Source organism: Grampus griseus, assembly GCF_964374135.1.
Source record: "Grampus griseus genome assembly, chromosome: 2".
Taxonomy (NCBI): domain Eukaryota; kingdom Metazoa; phylum Chordata; class Mammalia; order Artiodactyla; family Delphinidae; genus Grampus; species Grampus griseus.
In genome coordinates, this window is record NC_139018.1 from 54,717,007 (window position 1) to 54,735,506 (window position 18,500).

The following is an 18,500-nucleotide window of genomic DNA, read 5'->3' on the forward strand; positions in this document are numbered from 1 at the left end:
GAGCACTCTTGACTTCCCTCTCACACTCCTACACACCCCATCAGCAAATCATTATCAACTGTACCCTTGACATATATTCAGGATCCAATCACTTTTCACTACATTTACTGCTACACTGGTCGAAATCTCCATCAACTCTAGCCTGGATTACAACAGACTCCCTGTTTTCTCCCTTGCCTCCTTTAATCTATTTCAAATGTAACATCCAAAACAAGCCTGGAAAACAAGGCAACTGATGTTACTTCTTTCATCAAAAATATTCCTCACTCAGAGTAAAAGCCAAAGTTCATTCGAAAGCCCATTAGGCCTTAAAATAAGAACCCCTATTATCTCTTCAAGTTAATTTTCTACTTCTCTTCCCCTTAACGCTTTTCATTCCAGACTTACTAGCTTCTTTGATCTTTTTCAAAAGTGTCCCATACTCTGCACTGTTCCCTCTTCCAGGAATTATTTGCTGTTCTCTCTTGATATCTATGTGGTTGCTTCAAATATTCCCTCCTGAATATGGCCTTCTTTCATCACTTTATTTAAAGTAGCCCCTCCTCTATATTCCTCTTTTTGAAAGCTTTTTTTTTTTCCATAGCATTTATCACCATCTAACATACTGTTTTGCATTTATTTAATGTTTGCTTTGTCCCAACTAGAATGAAAGACCCATTAGGCAGAAAATTTTCCCTCTTTTGTTGACTGCTATATCCCTATTACCTAGAAAAGTACCTGCACATATGGGCTTCCCTGGTGGCGCAGTGGTTGAGAGTCCGCCTGCCGATGCAGCGGATATGGGTTCGTGCCCCAGTCCGGGAAGATCCCACATGCCGCAGAGCGGCTGGGCCCATGAGCCATGGCCGCTGAGCCTGCGCATCTGGAGCCTGTGCTCCGCAACAGGAGAGGCCACAACAGTGAGAGGCTCGCATACAGGGAAAAAAAACAAAAGTACCTGCACATAGGATATACTCGGTAAATACGGGTTGTTGATTAAGCAAATATTGCCTTACATTACTACTTAAACGATTTCAGTGAGAAACACTCCCAGGGTCTTATGAGACAATTATGTCAAACTGTCCATTCTTATCAGATCTTTAACAAATATTTATTGAATCTGAACTGTCTACTAGATTATAAGTTCTATGAGCTCTTAAAAGAACCATGAAGTTTAGAGGAATCTTTAACTTGGTTCAAAATTTCCATTACCTGCAACTTTCACTTACCAGTAGCACATGTAGGAAGAGAATCTGAGTTAAATTCCCAACTCTTCTGAAATAAGTTTCTTGACACTCTTTTTCTGCTAAAACATAAACCATCATTGACTGGCATTCCTTGAGAGGGCTTTAATTTTGGAGATGGAATGAAATCATTGGCTGAAAACTATAAGAACAGAATAATAAATTAGCAAATGTGGGTTAAGTCTACTTGGCAATAAATATGACACAATTTAGACCTAATTATGAAATTCAGATTAAAAGAAAAAAATTAAATTTATCAAATATACAATGATACAAATAAATGTCCATATACAGTATGGTACACTAGCAGTATTTTTTCATGCCATGATAGAAATGCTAATTTTTTTCCTCTTTCTTATACCTCACCCCAAACCTTTTCTGTACCTTACCTTCCTAGAGTACACACATGGCAGCTAGGAAGGAAAGAAAGCAAATGACAAAAACAGTGAAATGACAACTTGAATAGAGAAAAGGACATTTCTGATTCAGCAGCATGGGCAGTCACACTATGCCATCTTTGAGCATTGGACAATAAATGCTAATTGAAGATCACTGAACCTGTAAGCATCCCATTTTACTATTCTTAGTGAGACAAATTTACTATCCATAATTAGCAGCCCAAATGTAAATGTAACCTATGTCACGGTTCCCTTAGGAGATTTCTGTATGATAGGTCTTTCAGTCAAAACCAAGTACATAATACTTTATATACGTCTAGTACTGTATAGTTCCCAATTCCTTTTCCACATACCCACTTTGATCCTTAGGCTACAAAAGTGCCAGGATAGAATTTTGAATTTCTACCTAATCATAGTTAAAGAACTAAGTGAAAGCATGATTCAAGTGTTCAGAATTCTTCACCAACGACAGCCTCAATTGCTCTGGATCATTTCACATTGACCATAGCTATAGAACATTTTAAAAATTGAGTGAACACACAAGAAATTATACTTACTGTCCATATATTTATTTGGCGCTTACAGACACAATCAAATCTACACAGGCAGTGAACTATAAGTCTTCTCAGGTATCCTCTACAAACTTTGTCAAGTGTCAAATGGCAATGAAATACAATAAAATTAAAGATACATCTATTTGAAAACCTCTTAGCCACTTGACCATTACAAGATTAAGACTATAAACTACTAAATATACCTCAAGTAACTTCTTATTCCTCATCAAATTTTGTGAAAAACCTGTTAACTCCTTCAAAAATTAATCCCAAAACACCAGTGAGAAATAATGAATGCCTCAGCTGAAAAAGGCCTGACTTTACTTTCTCAAAATCCAATGTTATAATTTCTGTGACTGATTATATAGAAGGCAGTATGAAAAGGACACAATGGAATAAAAATGAAACCAATTACAGTCAACTTTTGATTAGATACATTAAAAGAAGGTATACTAACCCAGTTAAAATCATGAGTAATCCAGAAATAATTCTCCAGTATGGAATACACTTACATTAGAATTACTCCATAATTAATTTCTGCTTAGAGAATAGAACATGAATATGTATGACAGCGAATACAACAGCTAGTGGTAGTGGTGGTGGGGTGGAGATAATGGGGGCAGTGGTAGCAGTGGAGAATGTGTCTGTGAATCTGGCATTTTCAAGAATCTAGAAGTCAGGAATTACATTTTGCTGTAGAAAAATCTGCAAATATTTGAAAGCAGACTGTAGACACACCAATTATTATTAACATGAGAGGTCTCTTTTGGTCTCTCTTAAAAGCAGTCAAATGATTTTCATCAGGATAAGCTTTGATGGGACTAAACAAAAAAATAAAGGGAAAGGGAAATGAGTTAGCATAAAAGAGAAAAGTACACATATTTTGAAAATGTTGTGAGCTAAATTTACAAAATACGAAGCAGTCTGTTTAGAGCACTTTATGACTCAGGAAAATGGAACTGAGTTTTAAGTCTTTGAAGTTAATATCTTAAAATTTAATTCACTTAATTCCTTACAGTAAATGAAACTGTTATAAAAGGCAAGTTTCACATTTAATATTAACAATGATTTGAAATTCACAGCCTTATCTACTATTTTAATCTTGCTGTTTATTATCTCTTAACCTTTACACTTGATTGCTTATATATTTTTCATAAAAACATTTCTTTGACCTAACACATCTTAGTTCAGCTTTTGGCAAGGTATGTTAAGGACATCACAAAAATAGTTTTTTTTTTCTTTCTTTTTTGGCTGTATGTGGGCTTTTAGTTCCCTGACCAGGGAAAGAACCCATGCCCCCTGCATTGGGAACACAGAGTCTTAACCACTAGACTCCCAGGGAAGTTCCATTACAAAAATAGTTTTAATTCCACTTTGGTATAGTTAGTAGCAAATTATCAGGAAAAGACTTTTTAATAGCTAATTCTCTCAGAAACCACCTACACTCCTGCCTTTATTGAGCTTGTACTAAATTTATCCTAACCTCTGGCCTCCAGGTTTGGACCTATTCATATTCTACCAGTTCTTTCTGGTTTTCCCTGGACTCCAACCTTGTCCCTTAATGGTGGCCATTAAAAAAGTTTATTCCAATTACCTTCCAATTACCTCCAAAGTCACCTTCTGAAACATCTTTGTGTGTTTTTTCAAATCATTTTCTATGCAACCTTTAAGAAAACAGAGTTGTGATACCATATATAACAAGTTTTATACCCCAGTTTTGCACTTAACATTATAATGAAATATTATTATAAACATTATATTTCCCAAGTTATTAAAACCTCTCATAAGTGCTACAAACTTTCATTACAAAAAGTAGTAACTACTTATAGTAAAAAAAAAAAAAAAGATAAAAAGTCAAATTCTTCTTTGGCACCCTTTTCACTAGAATCATGTGGATAAACTCTGTTAACAGTTCTTTCTCAATATATGTACATTTTTCAACAAGCAATTTTAAAAAGAAACAAAAGTAGATCATATACTACTCTGGCACATAGTTATTACTCAGCATATTGTAGACATCCTTCCATGTTAATCCGTACAAATCTTCTTACTCTTTTTAACTGTTGCCCAGTATTCCACATTATGGTTGGACTCATAGTTCCCAACTGATGGACATTTTCCTTGTCACAACTTTTTACTATTACAATCTTGTAGTGAACATGATTATGCACATATCCTTGTGCATTATATGCTCTACAGAAATATAATATATATAAAGAGAAATATATAGTTCTACAGAAATACTAAAAATGGAATTGCTAGGTCTAAGGACATAAGCTATGCTTAAAGGCTGCATAATATTCCATTGACTAGATATGCCATTCTCCTATTATTGAACATTTGGGTTGCTTCCAAATTTTTTTTGTATATTGATAAGGAATTTCAATGAGGGAAATGGTACATACCTAGCATACGGTACCAGTGCTGATGGAAGGAGACTAGCAGACCTTAGAAAGATTGTTGCATAGTAAGTATTTTTTAAAAACAACTAAAATGGTTTCTTTGAAATCCTTAGTCTTCCTACATAAGAAAAGAATACCCAGACTGAACTCTTTGTAGGTATCAGCTAACCAGTTTACCCACAAAATGTGCAAACAAGACTTAACTATGTCTAGTCTGTAATAATTTTTTTCTCTTTTCTCACTCCTGGTTTTTCCTTGATTTAGCCTATTAGCTGACTCTCTCTCATGTAAGAAAACAAATTGCAAAATAACAAACCAAATGCTTCTGACTGCTCTTTGATGTCTATTTCTGGAGCTGTCAGTAATATACTGCCCTTCTGGGTCCTAACTTGAGAATCAAACACATGGCCTCAAAGCATACCTTTTCTGAGACTTGGACCGTTGAGTCCTCAGTGAATCTTTCCTCACGTAACTCACTGAGCAATAGGGCTCTTGCAGTGGATCTGATTCTTGATAAAGTCTGTTTCTGGTTCTGATTTTGACTGGGCACATGGACAACAGTTTCCACACAGATGGCATCAATGGTGGAAATGGGTTTTGATTTAATGGTCTATCAGGTGATTTCTGCTGGATAGCAGTCTGCTTGTCAGGTGGCAGCTGACAGGGAATCTGGAATCTCGTTTCCTTATTGGTATGTTGTTTTTGCTTGCTTTGTAAATGTATGGATTTGAGCTCCTGTACTCCAATAACCAGAGTCCTCTTCCTCCATCCAAAATTAAGGTTTTCTTCATGTTTACTTATTATGGGCCCAATACCTGACAATATCTGTAAAAATCAAATTCTTATACCAAAAATAAAGAAAACAAAATCCTTAACATTCAATGGTCAGCTTTCTTCGATTTTGCTAAATAAATAACTGCAAGTTAACATTATTTTAGAATTCTAAAGCTAAAGAAAGGACAGTAAAGAAACGTAATTATAAATTAGAAAAACTTAGGAAAATGGTGGCTTCCAAAAGCCAAACAGCACAATATTTAATAGTTTTCCAAACCTTAAGCAAGTTTAGCCTTTTAAAAACTAAGAAAATTTAATGCCATTATTGTAAAGGATATGGACATTGGGGAAAAAAAAAAGTCTCACCAAATTCCTGGGAACCACAATTCTCAATCTAATAGTTATCTATTGCTGTGTAATGAGTTATCCCAAAATACAGTAGCTTAAAACAACAAACATAATTGTCTCTCTTTCTATGGATCAGACATTTGGAAGCAACTTATTAACTGGATGGTTTAGATATCTCTGAGGCTGCAATCAAGATGTTGGCTAGGCTGCTGTCAACTGAAGGCCTGACTGAGACTGAAGGATCACTGAAGTTCATTCAGGTGGCTACTGGTAGGAGGCCTCAGTTCCTTGCCATCTGGGCCTCTCCAAAGGGCTGCTCACAACATAGCAGCTGAGTTCCTCCAGAGCAAGTGATCAGAGAAAGAGAGCACCCAAGATGGAAGCTAAAATGCCTTTTTATGACCTAGTTTATGAAGTCACACACCACCATTTCGACTTTATTTGTTAGAAGTGAGTCAGTTAGTCCAGACACATTCAGGGAGAGGGGAACTGGACTCCAGTTCTTCAGGTGAAGAATTTCAAAGTATTTGTGGAAATATATTTAAAACCAACACACTCAACAATGATGCTTCCTTGATGAACCTACTGAATCTGATTATATTTTTGTTTCTTCAGCTGCTCAATATTCTTAATAGATTGGCACCTGCTTCTACCTTAAATTCTATTGATTTATCATAATTAGATCCTCTAAGTTATGTAGAAAGTAAAAAAATTTTCCATTTTATGAATATGAAATTTTTTGAGCAAATTGGTATATCTCGTTTCGCTCTACACAATATTAATCGATCAGGATAATATCAACTGGAACAAACTCTTGTTCCAATTGGCTTATAAAAATCATTATTATTAGGTTAAGTGCTTATATCACATTAAACTAAGTAAAACCCAAAAAGAGAATTTAAGATTTTTTAAGATTTAAATGTACTGGTTCTTTAAGGAAAAAAATGGTCTTGCCAAAAGTTATACATTCAAGGGAAAACACAGACTAGCTGTGGGTTTAATTAATGACCGTGGTTACTAGGTTAAAGAACAAGGAAAAAAAAAGTTCTTAATCTTAAAAGTTTTAATACACTGCATATACTTGTATAGAAAAAATTCACATAAAAATTCTATTTAAGATGGCTCTTTGGACAAATCAGACTCATTTGAAAACAGCTTTTTGTCTTTGCCCAGATTTTATCACCATGTAAAAATAATATTAGGGGGCTTCCCTGGTGGTCCAGTGATTAAGAATCCGTCTTGCAATGCAGGGGATGCCAGCTCGATCCCTGGTCAGGAAACTAAGATCCCACATGCCACAGGGCAACTACTGAGCCCATGCCACTAGAGAGAAGTCCATGCGCCAGAATGAAAGATCCCGTGCACCCCAATGAAAGATCCCACGTCCCGCAATTAAGACCTCATGCAGCCAAAAAAAATAAAATAAAATAAATAAATAATATCAGTAAGATATAATTGTTTGTGCAAACTTGAACTCATCCTCTCAGGAAACGCCTAATTAACTTAAATTTCTTAAATTTCCTCTACTGGTTTCACTGGTTGGATACATTAACATCACTCATTTTCAAAATATAAAATCATGTGTTCAATTAAATTTTATAATAGATAATATCTTTATTAAAAGGCATCAATTCTTATAATGCCATAAATCTTATAATGCTTAATACATTAGCTTACATTATAATTTCTAGACTCAGTTAAGATTTTAGAATAATACAAAACTGGGGAAAAAAACAAAAAACTGGGTCTTCCCTGGTGGCGCAGTGGTTGAGAGTCCACCTGCCGATGCAGGGGAAACGGGTTCATGCCCCGGTCTGGGAAGATCCCTCATGCCGCGGAGCGGCTGGGCCCGTGAGCCATGGCTGCTGAGCCTGCGCGTCCGGAGCCTGTGCTCCGCAATGGGAGAGGCCACAACAGTGAGAGGCCCGCGTATCGCAAAAAAAAACCCCCAAAAAACTGAATTAATGAAAAATCTTTAAAACCTAATTTCTAATTAAGATAAAAATGCAAATCACTGATCACAATACTTTTAAAAAAATTTTATTGAAGTATAGTTGTTTACAATGTTATGTTAATTTCTGCTGTATAGCAAAGTGACTCAGTTACACATATATATATTCTTTTCCATTATCATTTACCACAGGATATTAAATATTGTTCCCCATGTTAAATTTACCCTTGTCTGTTATACATTACAGGATAACCATCAAATAAACAGGTTAAAGTATATATAAATGCCTTTGGATGATGACAAATGCATGTTTATTTTTGCCACTTAAATCATTATGAAAAGGATATATATACTCATGGAGAGAATAAAAAGACAGTTCTTGGTTACATGACTTTTAGTTTTTTGTCTGTGAGGAAACAAAAGTTGGTGTCTTTGGGTAAGGTTATATTTAATATATATAGCTGATGCTGCCTTAGGTTAAAAAGTTACAGGGCAATAAAAATATGTATACAAGGGGGCTTCCCTGGTGGCGCAGTGGTTGAGAGTCCGCCTGCCGATGCAGGGGACACGGGTTCGTGCCCCGGTCCGGGAGGATCCCACGTGCAGCGGAGCGGCTGGGCCCGTGAGCCATGGCCGATGAGCCTGTGCGTCCGGAGCCTGTGCTCCACAACGGAGAGGCCACAACAGTGAGAGGCCCGCGTACAGCAAAAAAAAAAAAAAAAAAAAAAAAAATATGTATACAAGGAAATGGGTATGTTTCGTCCATTTATCAAGGGAATTGTTATAGCGTTTTTTTAGATCGTAAAATCAATATAATACATACGTTGTCTTATTTAATATGTTTTTTAAGGTTTATTTTTATTTTTATTTACTATATTATTTATTTATTTATTTTTGTGGTACACGGACCTCTCACTGTTGTGGCCTCTCCCGTTGCGGAGCACAGGCTCCGGATGCGCAGGCTCAGCGGCCATGGCTCACGGGCCCAGCCGCTCCGCGGCATGTGAGATCTTCCCGGACCGGGGCACGAACCCATGTCCCCTGCATCAGCAGGCGGACTCTCAACCACTGCGCCACCAGGGAAGCCCTAAGGTTTATTTTTAAAAACTTATTTTTAAATTATTTTTAAGTTTTTAAATAGATTGTTTACTCTGAGAATAGATATGCTTTGGGGTTACTCATGATTTTGACAAGAATTAAAAATAAAAGTTTTTTTTGGAATTCCCTGGTGGTCCAGTGGTTAGGACTTGGCACTTGCACTGCCCTGGCTGGAGGTTCAATTCCTGGTAGGGAAACTAAGATCCTGCAAACCACGCAGCTTGGCCAAAAACAAATAAATAATTAATTTTAAAAAATTAAAAGTTTTTCAAATACTTCAGATATCTCAATAAAATTTTAAAAAGAAAATTAATGACTATTTATTGGAAACAATCCAACATCTACATTGATATTAAATACGCTTTCAGGATTGTTTATGATTTTGACATGTTTTAAAACTAAGGGTTTTTCTCTTTCAGATATTCCAATTATATATATATATATATTTTTTGGCTGCATTGCGTCTTCCATTGCTGTGCACGGGCTTTCTCTAGTTGCGGCGAGCAGGGGCTACTCTTCGTTGCAGTGCATGGGCTTCTCATTGTGGTGGCTTCTCTTGCTGCGGAGCACAGGCTCTAGGCACACGGGCTTCAGTAGTTGTGGCACATGGGCTCAGTAGTTGTGGTTCATGGGCTCTAGAGCACAGGTTCAGTAGTTGTGGCTCACGGGCTTAGCTGCTCCACAGCATGTGGGATCTTCCCGGACCAGGGCTTGAACCTGTGTCCCCTGCATTGGCAGGCAGATTCTTAACCACTGTGCCACCAGGGAAGCCCTCCAATCATATTTTTAAAAGAAAATTAAAGACTACTTACTGGAAACGATGTACTATCCAAGGAAAATTTCAATTTTTAGGATTAAGTTCACACCAAATACATTAGTGCAACTTAATAATTTGCGATTTTCTATTATGTTTAAATTTGTCACATTAAGTATTCTAAATCTTTCCCACATTCTTCAAATCCCTGATCCTCTATTTTCCATTCTCAGCTTGCCTCTTAGTGTACCAGAATATGGAAGCCTAATATTAGAGCCCTGCCCTCAAAATGTGAATCACAAATCAGCAGCAGCAGCAACACCTAGAAGCTTACTAGACATGTAGTCTCAGAACCCCTCCCAAACTGAACCAGAATCTGTATTTTAACAAGATACTGAGGTAACTCATATGCACATTAAAATTTGATAAGCACTATTCCAGAGCTCATGTCTTCCTCTCGACTTCAAAAAAAATTTTGCTGTCTCAAAATTTTTATGAATCCTAAGTCATCTTCCTTTTATTTTTCCTCCAGTTCTAGAAGAAAAGACTTCTGCCTCTATTCCAAAGCTAACCTCTCTATATACCTGTGTTCTTGACTCACTCAGTATTTAGGGACATTAATTCCTTGCCTTTCTCTCTCAAATTTGATTCTCAAATACGATTACAGGGATCAAATCATATGTTCCTTGCAAATCTAAAATCTACCACAGTACAAGACAGAGTAGGCAAGTTGAAGTCACTGGTGGCTTCTTTCTCTGCTTCTTTCAAATCGGGTGATTCCTATTTAAAAATAAAACATAGTAATAACTCATCCCACTACATCCTGCCATACCTTGCTTGGTCTTTTCTTTCACCCTCAAACACTTAGATTCTATTTTCTCACTTAACAGGTATTTGTTGATACTGATTGTAGGCACAGCACTATGTTAGTACTGCTATATAAACAAACAAACAAAAACAGTCCCTATCAGCACAGTGCTTTACCATCATGGAGAAGAAAGAAGACATGGCTCACGTGCTAAATACCAACAGAGGAAAAAAATGCTAGGCAGTGCTTTAAAGAGTAATCTATAAGCTCGAACTTGGCTTCACACATAGTGGATGATCAATAAGATGTTTAGTAAATGCTTACTGCCTGTATTTCCTTACCAATTCATCTCATAAACTTATAAATTTGGTCTGTCTAAAACCACTTTCGTCCATGTCCCAATTACCTTCCAATAACCAAATCTTCTACCTTGAAAAAGCTACAGACCTAGTAACTGCATACACATAAAGCACGTATGCTCCTTACTTTTCAGTCTAGGTTACTGTAACTCTTAATATGTTGTAGAGAAATCTGTTAGGAAAAATATAGCTAACACGGCAGCCGGCTAGTGATGCCTGATTACTGGACCCCACTAAACCATTAAAAGTCATAAAAGCACAGAAAGAGATGCAAAGTTTCTGATAACCAGAATACCACAGGAATCTGGTTATCAGTCTATATGTCAGGGCACAAAAATAATCAACTAAATGGTGGAAATAAAAACAGAATTAAAAAGCCTAAATATTCAAAAGTAAGAGAACAGCTAAACAGACTTATATTATATGATCTAATATTAAACAGCCAATAAAGATCCTATTACAAATTATTTATTTTCAAGAAAAAAACGTTCATAGTAAAGTTAGTGAAAGGGGGAGACGTTTGTGTATGGAAAAAATAATCTACATTTGTATAAATAAATTGAAATGATACTTGAAGAACAGGCAATAAAATATTCACAGGAGGCCTCAGTAGTGAGATTGCTGAAAATTTTAAATTTCTTCTTTGTGCCTTTTTATATTTTCCAAATTTTCTATAATAAGCACTATAATTTTTTACAATCAGAAGGATTATTAAGAGGAAATTAAGAAAGATAAAATTATGAGAAAAGTACCTTCAAAAATTATTTTATAAGTAGCAGGCTGAATCTATAAGAACAAATCATGCTTTTTCAGATTTAATTCTCCTCAATCTCTCCTGCATTTAACAGTACTGATGTACTTCATGAAACACTTTCTTTACTTCACTTCTAAAACCTTTGTTCTTTCTTGGTTCTCTTCCAACTCTTAGGCACTCTTTCTCTTTGCCTTGTATGGTTCTATCTCCTACTGCTATTCCTGAAATGGGCCTGTAGGCTAAAATTGAGTCTTAAGCACTCTGCTCTTACTCTAAATGCCCTTCATTGGAGAGCCCCTCCAATCTCACAGTTTCAACAATTACTTCTCAATATGGGACTTCCAAGTTCTACATCTCTAGTTCTTTCCTTGTCTCTTGAATAGTGGTCTTCAACAAACTAAGCTGAATGTTCTATCTTCCTCTACCTAAAGCTCATTTTCCCCCAAATTAACTTCCACTTTTTTGGGTCTTGCTATTCATGGATTTATTATGCATTTTGTTACCTCATTCAAATTTGAGTTTTCTCTCTTTACCTTCCTTTCCTCCTCTATATTTTAGAGCAGTTTTAGGTTCACAGCAAAATTGAAAGTACAGAGGGTTCCCATATATCCCCTACTCACACCCACACATATAGCAGATACCCACCCTCCACTAACACCATCCCTACCAGGGTGGTACATTTGTTACAAATGATGAACCTACACCGACACATCATTATCATCTAAAACCCATAGATTTATATTAGGGTTTACTTTTGGTGTTGTACATTCTATGGGTTTGGAGAAATATATCCATGACCAGTATCCATCATTGTAGTACCATACAAAATAATTTCACTGTCCTAAAAATTCTCTGTGCTCTATTCATCTGCTTGAAAATATAGTATTTATTAATTTTTTAAAAATATATGTACTTTAAAAAACTGCACACATAAAAATATTTAATCCATGTCCTCCATTAAGATAATTTCCAATGTAGTTCTTCTACTTTCTGATCCAGAAAGTACAGTCAGCCCTCCAAATTGGTGGGTTCTACATCCACAGATTCAACCAACAGTGGATGGGAAATGTTTTTTTTTAAAAAAAAAATTCCAGAAAGTTCCAAAAAGCAAAATTTGAATTTTCCATTCCTTGGCAATACATAGCATTTACAACTATTTATATAGCACTTACATTGTATTAGATACTATAAGTAATCTTGAAATAATTTAAAGCATACAGGAGGAGGTTATATACAACTAAAATATACCATTTTATATAAGGGACTTGAGCATCTGCGGATTTTGGTATGCTTGGGTGTCCTGACACCAATCTCCCTCAGATACTGAAGGACAACTGTATAACTTAATTTCTGGGATAATTTTTAATTTCACCATAACTTCTTTCAAAAGCAATATATACTGGGCTTCCCTGGTGGCGCAGTGGTTAGGAGTCCGCCTGCCGATGCAGGGGACACGGGTTCGTGCCCCAGTCCAGGAAGATCCCACATGCCACGGAGCGGCTGGGCCTGTGAGCCATGGCCGCTGGGCCTGCGCGTCCGGAGCCTGTGCCTGTGCTCCGCAATGGGAGAGGCCACAACAGTGAGAGGCCCGCGTACCTCAAAAAAAAAAAAAAGCAATATATATCTACACTAGAATTTCAGAAATGTGTTAATTTTTAGATTCTTGGTGCTTTAGCCAGCATTAGAATCTTAATACATTAACTTTTTCTTTTTTTAGGCCACACCACGCAGCTTCTGGGATCTTTTTTTTTTAATTTATTTTTGGCTGTGTTGGGTCTTCGTTGCTGTGAATGGGCTTTCTCTAGTTGCAGCGAGCAGGGGCTACTCTTTGTTGCGGTGTGTGGGCTACTCACTGTGGTGGCTTCTCTTTTCGTGGACCACAGGCTCTAGGCATGTGGGCTTCAGTAGTTGTGGCACGCAGGCTCAGTAGTTGTGGCTTGTGGGCTCTAGAGTGCAGGCTCAGTAGTTGTGGCGCACAGGCTTAGTTGCTCCGCGGCATGTGGGATCTTCCCCAACCAGGGGAAGTCCTGGTTGAACCTGTGTCCCCTGCATTGGCAGACGGACTTTCAACCACTACACCACCAGGGAAGTCCCAGCTTGTGGGATCTTAGTTCCCCAACCAGGGATTGAACCCGAGCCACGGCAATGAAAGCACCAAGTCCTAACTACTGGACTGCCAGAGAACTCCCTACGCTAACATTTTAGATTTGACACATAACAAGCAGTGTTAAAATAAATGCTTACAGAAAATCATTCATTGCCCAGTAGTTATATGAGAAATACATGAGAAAAACCATATGACTAAATTATGTAAATACGGAAAAATTATTTAAAATAAAAATGAAAAATTTTAGAATTAAAAGGAACAAGAGAGAACACAGTTCTCCTCCATCCATTCTGAGAAAGGCACGAACTACTTATTTACAAAAATGATCTCCATACTTGGTCCTTGCCTACATTTCTAGTTTCATCTTCTGTTGCTTCCCACCAAACTCATTGTTTCAGCTGTTTAGAAATTCACCACTTTTTATTAACTCACTAAGTCCTTTTATAATTCAGTGTCTCTGAACATATATATTTTCAGTCTGAAATTCACCAGGATGCATCCACACTTAGCAAATTCCTATTCATCTTTTATCATACCATTTCGATTATAATCACCTATAAACCAATTAATTTAAGAAAAGTTTGACCATATGACTGTTGGATAATTCTAAGCATAAAAACAACTGCAAAGAAATCTTGAACTTTATTTAATAGGTAGGTAGTTGTATTACTGGTGTAATAATTATATTTTGTGTACTGTAGGATACAGCATATGAATAAATATAACTGATATTGGGGACCAGGGTTATACTGTGGGAGAAGGGAGATACAAATATGGACTAAAGGAAGATGAGTAAGAACCTTGTAGTGCTGGATTTGAATTGGAGGTATCAGTATGAATTTGTTTTAAAAAAATTAAAAAGGTATTGGGACCTCCCTGGTGGTACAGTGGTTAAGAATCCGCCTGCCAATGCAGGGCAGACAGTTTTGATCCCTGGTCCGGAGAGACCCCACATGCCTTGGAACAACTAAGCCCGTGTGCCACAAATACCGGGCCTGCGCTCTAGAGCCCATGAGCCACAACTACTGAGCCCATGCGCCACAACTACTGAAGCCCGCACACCCTAGAGCCCATGCTCCACAACAAGAGAAGCCACCACAATGAGAAGCCTGTGCACCGCAATGAAGAGTAGCCCCCTCTCGTCGCAACTAGAGAAAGCCCACGCGCAGCAACGAAGACCCAATGCAGCCAAAAAGTAAATAAAATTAAAATAAATAAATAAATAAATAAAGGTATTCCCTGGTTCTATCCACTGAAAGGACCAATGCATAATGATAAGCAATAGCAGTGAGCACATCTATACCCAGATTTTGGTTTTAAAATTCCACTCTCCACGAAAAAAAGCAGTTCTTGGGCTCTTGGAAAAAAGGTTGATTCCAGGTCTGGAGCAAGAAAAATACAAGGTAAGGCTGGGCATCATATTATGTTTAAGTTAAGGAAGTGTTCAAAGACTAAAGAGTCATGAGAAAGGACACAGGAGCCAGCCACTGGTCAAATCAATTTTAGCCTCAAAAGGAATACTAATGTATTTAATTATTACACATAAAATAAAAAAGAATGCCAGGTAACAAATACAGAAGGACCATTAGAATTTTCAGAAGTGTCACCCTTTTTTGTAGTTCCCAATGTAATAAATATACAGGTAAGGATCATTAGTGGATGCTAACAACAGGGGTGGAAGGTCGTTGACATATCCATAATGTCTCAAAGTATCATCCTGCAGATCATGTGCTAATTATAAAGAGGAAAGTAAACCTTTGCAATGGAGTGATATGGTTATCACCACCTTAACCAAGTGATAAAACTTAGCATCACCAATAGTGGGACACCTGATATTACATGCCTCATGAGGTGATGTCATGTAAAGTTCATCTCATTATAGATGGTAAAGTGGTAAATACAGATGAAGCATATGAATATTCGCTGTACTATTCTTTTAAACTACAGATTTGAAATTTTCAAAATAAAAACTTGAGGAAAAAAATCTCAGTTCAGATGTCATATCTTATTGGAAGGTTTTTTTTTTTACTTTTCCAGTGGAATTATTTTTTCTATTTTCAGTATTCCCACAGGACCCTTTATATTTCTATTTTAGCACTTAACAAATTTGTAACTGCCTGTTTATAGGTCTGACCTTTTCCCTAAACTCTGCAGAACTGGTCTCATCTTCCTTCCCAGAACTTGGCTCTTTATCTGGCACCTACCAGGTATTCAGTGTTTGTTGTATGAATGAGATAACTGATATGCCAAAGTGACAGGCCAAAACTGAAATCCAAGCATTGTCTATATCAAATTGTGCCTCAAATTTAATCCAATCAATCAAGCAGGAAATCTACCTAACCTACCAAACCTCTCTCATTATAATAGATACATCAGCAAATTGACTTAAAAACAAAGCATACAGCCCTCAAGGAGCCTCACCTTTAAGTCATTACAAGCATACTTTCATTTTAAATTTTTTCATTGCTTCAACTCAAGAAAATTAGGGAAGATGCATACCTGTTCTATATCCTTTGAATTGGAGGTCTGGTTTTCTCCCGTGACTCCAGGCTGCTCATTTTCCCATGGTAATTTATTTTTTCCTTTTCCTGCACTTAGTACCCTTCGAGTACAGATAGTTGGACTATAAGATCCATAAATTTGCATGCTATCACTTGTGTGGTCACCACAGTGACAGTGTGCACTCTGAGTTCTGTTACCCGCCAAAAGCCAGTCTGTATCTGCTCCATGCGCCAAATGGCTTGATCTACCCTGGGCAGATGATGGCATGAGTACTGCATACTCCACAAATCCCTGTTCTGTTAACTTTGGGAGGGTTTTCCTAGCCAATCTGGCCTGCACAGCATTCATCACTCCATCTCCGTTATCTTGCAGCTCAACAGTATCCACAGCTTTGAAAAGGATGCTGGTTTTACCTGAGCCCATTGATGATGCCAACACAGCAAAGGCTTCAAGAGCTGCTTGGCGTACCCTGCGTTTGCTATCTACAAGAGCTGGAGCAAGATCAAAAGACAGTTTGGATAAGTCAAAATCCTCACTGGGATAGGTCAGGAGGGAGGAGATGCAAATGTTCACCACTTCCTCTCTCACTCTGGAATGCTTATGTTTGAGATGTTCCAGGAGTAAGCAAAGCACCTGTTGAGGACCTACTTCCTTCATTAGCTTGAGGAAGATTTTCATGTATTCTTGTTTGATCACCAACTTGTTGTCTGTCAGCACTTTGACAGAAGCTGCTATAACTGGTCCCAAGAACTGTTGTACCTGCTCTCCAAGACGAACAACCAGTAAATGCAGGACTTGAAGTGTGCCATAGACCACTTTGAAGTTAGAATCGTCTAACAAATTATACATCAAACTAATGAAACCGACTAGGCTAGAATGAGAGGTGGAACTAGGGTTAAAGCGTCCCATCACCTGTTTTAGCTCCTCAATAGCCTGAGTCCGGTTCTTATAGTCTTCCTGATCTAACAACCTTGAATGCAGCTCCTGAGGAATAATCCCAAATTTAAGATTGCTGTTGAAAAGAGGCACTGCACTGGGAAGGGGATCTTCAGGAAATCCAGAGGCTTCAAGTTCCAAATAATAAGGAACCTGACTTCCAAACTGGGACTCCAGGCGGCGATTGTAGTGTCTCCTCAGGGCAGAAGGCAGGCGAGAGATATATGACTGAAACCTCTCTTGGCCAAGACGCTCCCCAATTTGTTGAAGTGCAGAGAAGGCTGTCTCAGATTCTTCTTCTATCTCCTGACCGCCAAGCTTTCGGGCTAAGGATATTATCACCTCGGTAAGATCTAGGCGGAGCAACAAATCCTCAGGAGTAAGCAAGATAGGGAACAGTAGTGCCGTGGAAGCTCTAAGCCGGGCATCGGTACTTTCCAGTCCTTGTTGTATAAGCATTCTCAGCACCTGTCCAGAACTACGTTTCAAACACACGTGTAAGATCTGCAGCGCATCTTTCCGCAGAGCTGGATTCTCTTCTCGTAAGGAGACAACTAGCTGAGGCAGAAGTGCTAGGCTAAAGGCCTCTTCCAACTGGTCTGCCTCCCCCTGACCCCGGAGAACGTCCGAGAGGAGTTGCAAGCAGAGTCGCTTCTCATCACTACCTCCTTCCACAAGCACTCGGCCCACGGCCCGATACAATGCTTCCTTTCGTCGGGGGAAGCCAAGTCTACCGCCCCGGCGCGGCAAAGCAGCCTGTAAAGCCTGAAAGGCCTCGGAAGGATCCGGCGCGGTCCGGAGTTGTTGAAGGAGCCGAGTCTCCTCTTCATCTCCCCCTGACAAACCACCTCCAGACCCAGACCAATTACTTGAGATTGCCTCCGCGGGCATCAAGAGGGTCGAGGCCAGAGGCGAAGGCGTCGGGGGGCAGGAACCGTGGTCTCCGGCAGCTCCACGGCAGCAGTAGTTTTTCTCGCCTCTCATGGCGCCCCCACCTCGTCTATCATCAGTCTCTGGGGCGGGAGGACGACTGCGGCTCTGGAGGCGATAGGCACAGAGGGCTGGAAGGGGCGGCAGCGGGAGCAGCGCGAAGGGCGCAGCCGCCATGAAGGGTCATCAAGTGGCGGAGCCTGTAGGAAACCATCATCTCCGAAGGGCTCGATGGAGCCCAGCGTTCCTGTTCTTCTCCAAGCCTCAAGCTGCAGAGGAGGAAAAAGAACAGCTTAAGTCCCCAACTCCAGGAGACTGCCTTCGGCAAAATGGCCCCCGTCTGAGCCCCAGACCCCGCAGCTGCCTCCGGGCGTAACCAGGGGCACCACGTGACCAAACCGATCGCTTCCATGGTGATGTACCCAGCGCGGGCCTCTTGACCCGGAAATCAATCTGCCGTGATGAATGCTGGGTCATGTAGTCCACATCGGAAGATCGGACTAGGCAGAAGGCCCCTGGAAAAGGAAGTGAAAACGTTGCGAACGTAATGAGCGAATCTGGAGCGGAGAAGGGCGAGGAAGAGAGCAGGCATTAAGGGGAAG

General features: G+C 38.8%; 1 protein-coding gene across 4 annotated transcripts in view; it reads right to left on the minus strand.

Moving 5' to 3' along the window:
- TOGARAM1 (TOG array regulator of axonemal microtubules 1) overlaps nucleotides 1–18,146 on the minus strand; it is an 81,437-nt gene extending 63,291 nt beyond the window's left edge. For all 4 annotated transcript variants that reach the window (XM_082648283.1, XM_082648282.1, XM_082648285.1 and 1 more), the window contains exons 1-2: nucleotides 16,030–18,146; nucleotides 1,209–1,365 (exon numbers count right to left, since the gene is read on the minus strand). In XM_082648283.1, the coding sequence (XP_082504409.1) occupies nucleotides 1,209–1,365; nucleotides 16,030–18,075 (2,203 nt within the window). In that variant the 5' untranslated portion in view covers nucleotides 18,076–18,146. The remainder of the gene's footprint in view (nucleotides 1–1,208; nucleotides 1,366–16,029) is intronic.
- Between the last annotated feature and the right edge of the window lie 354 nt (nucleotides 18,147–18,500).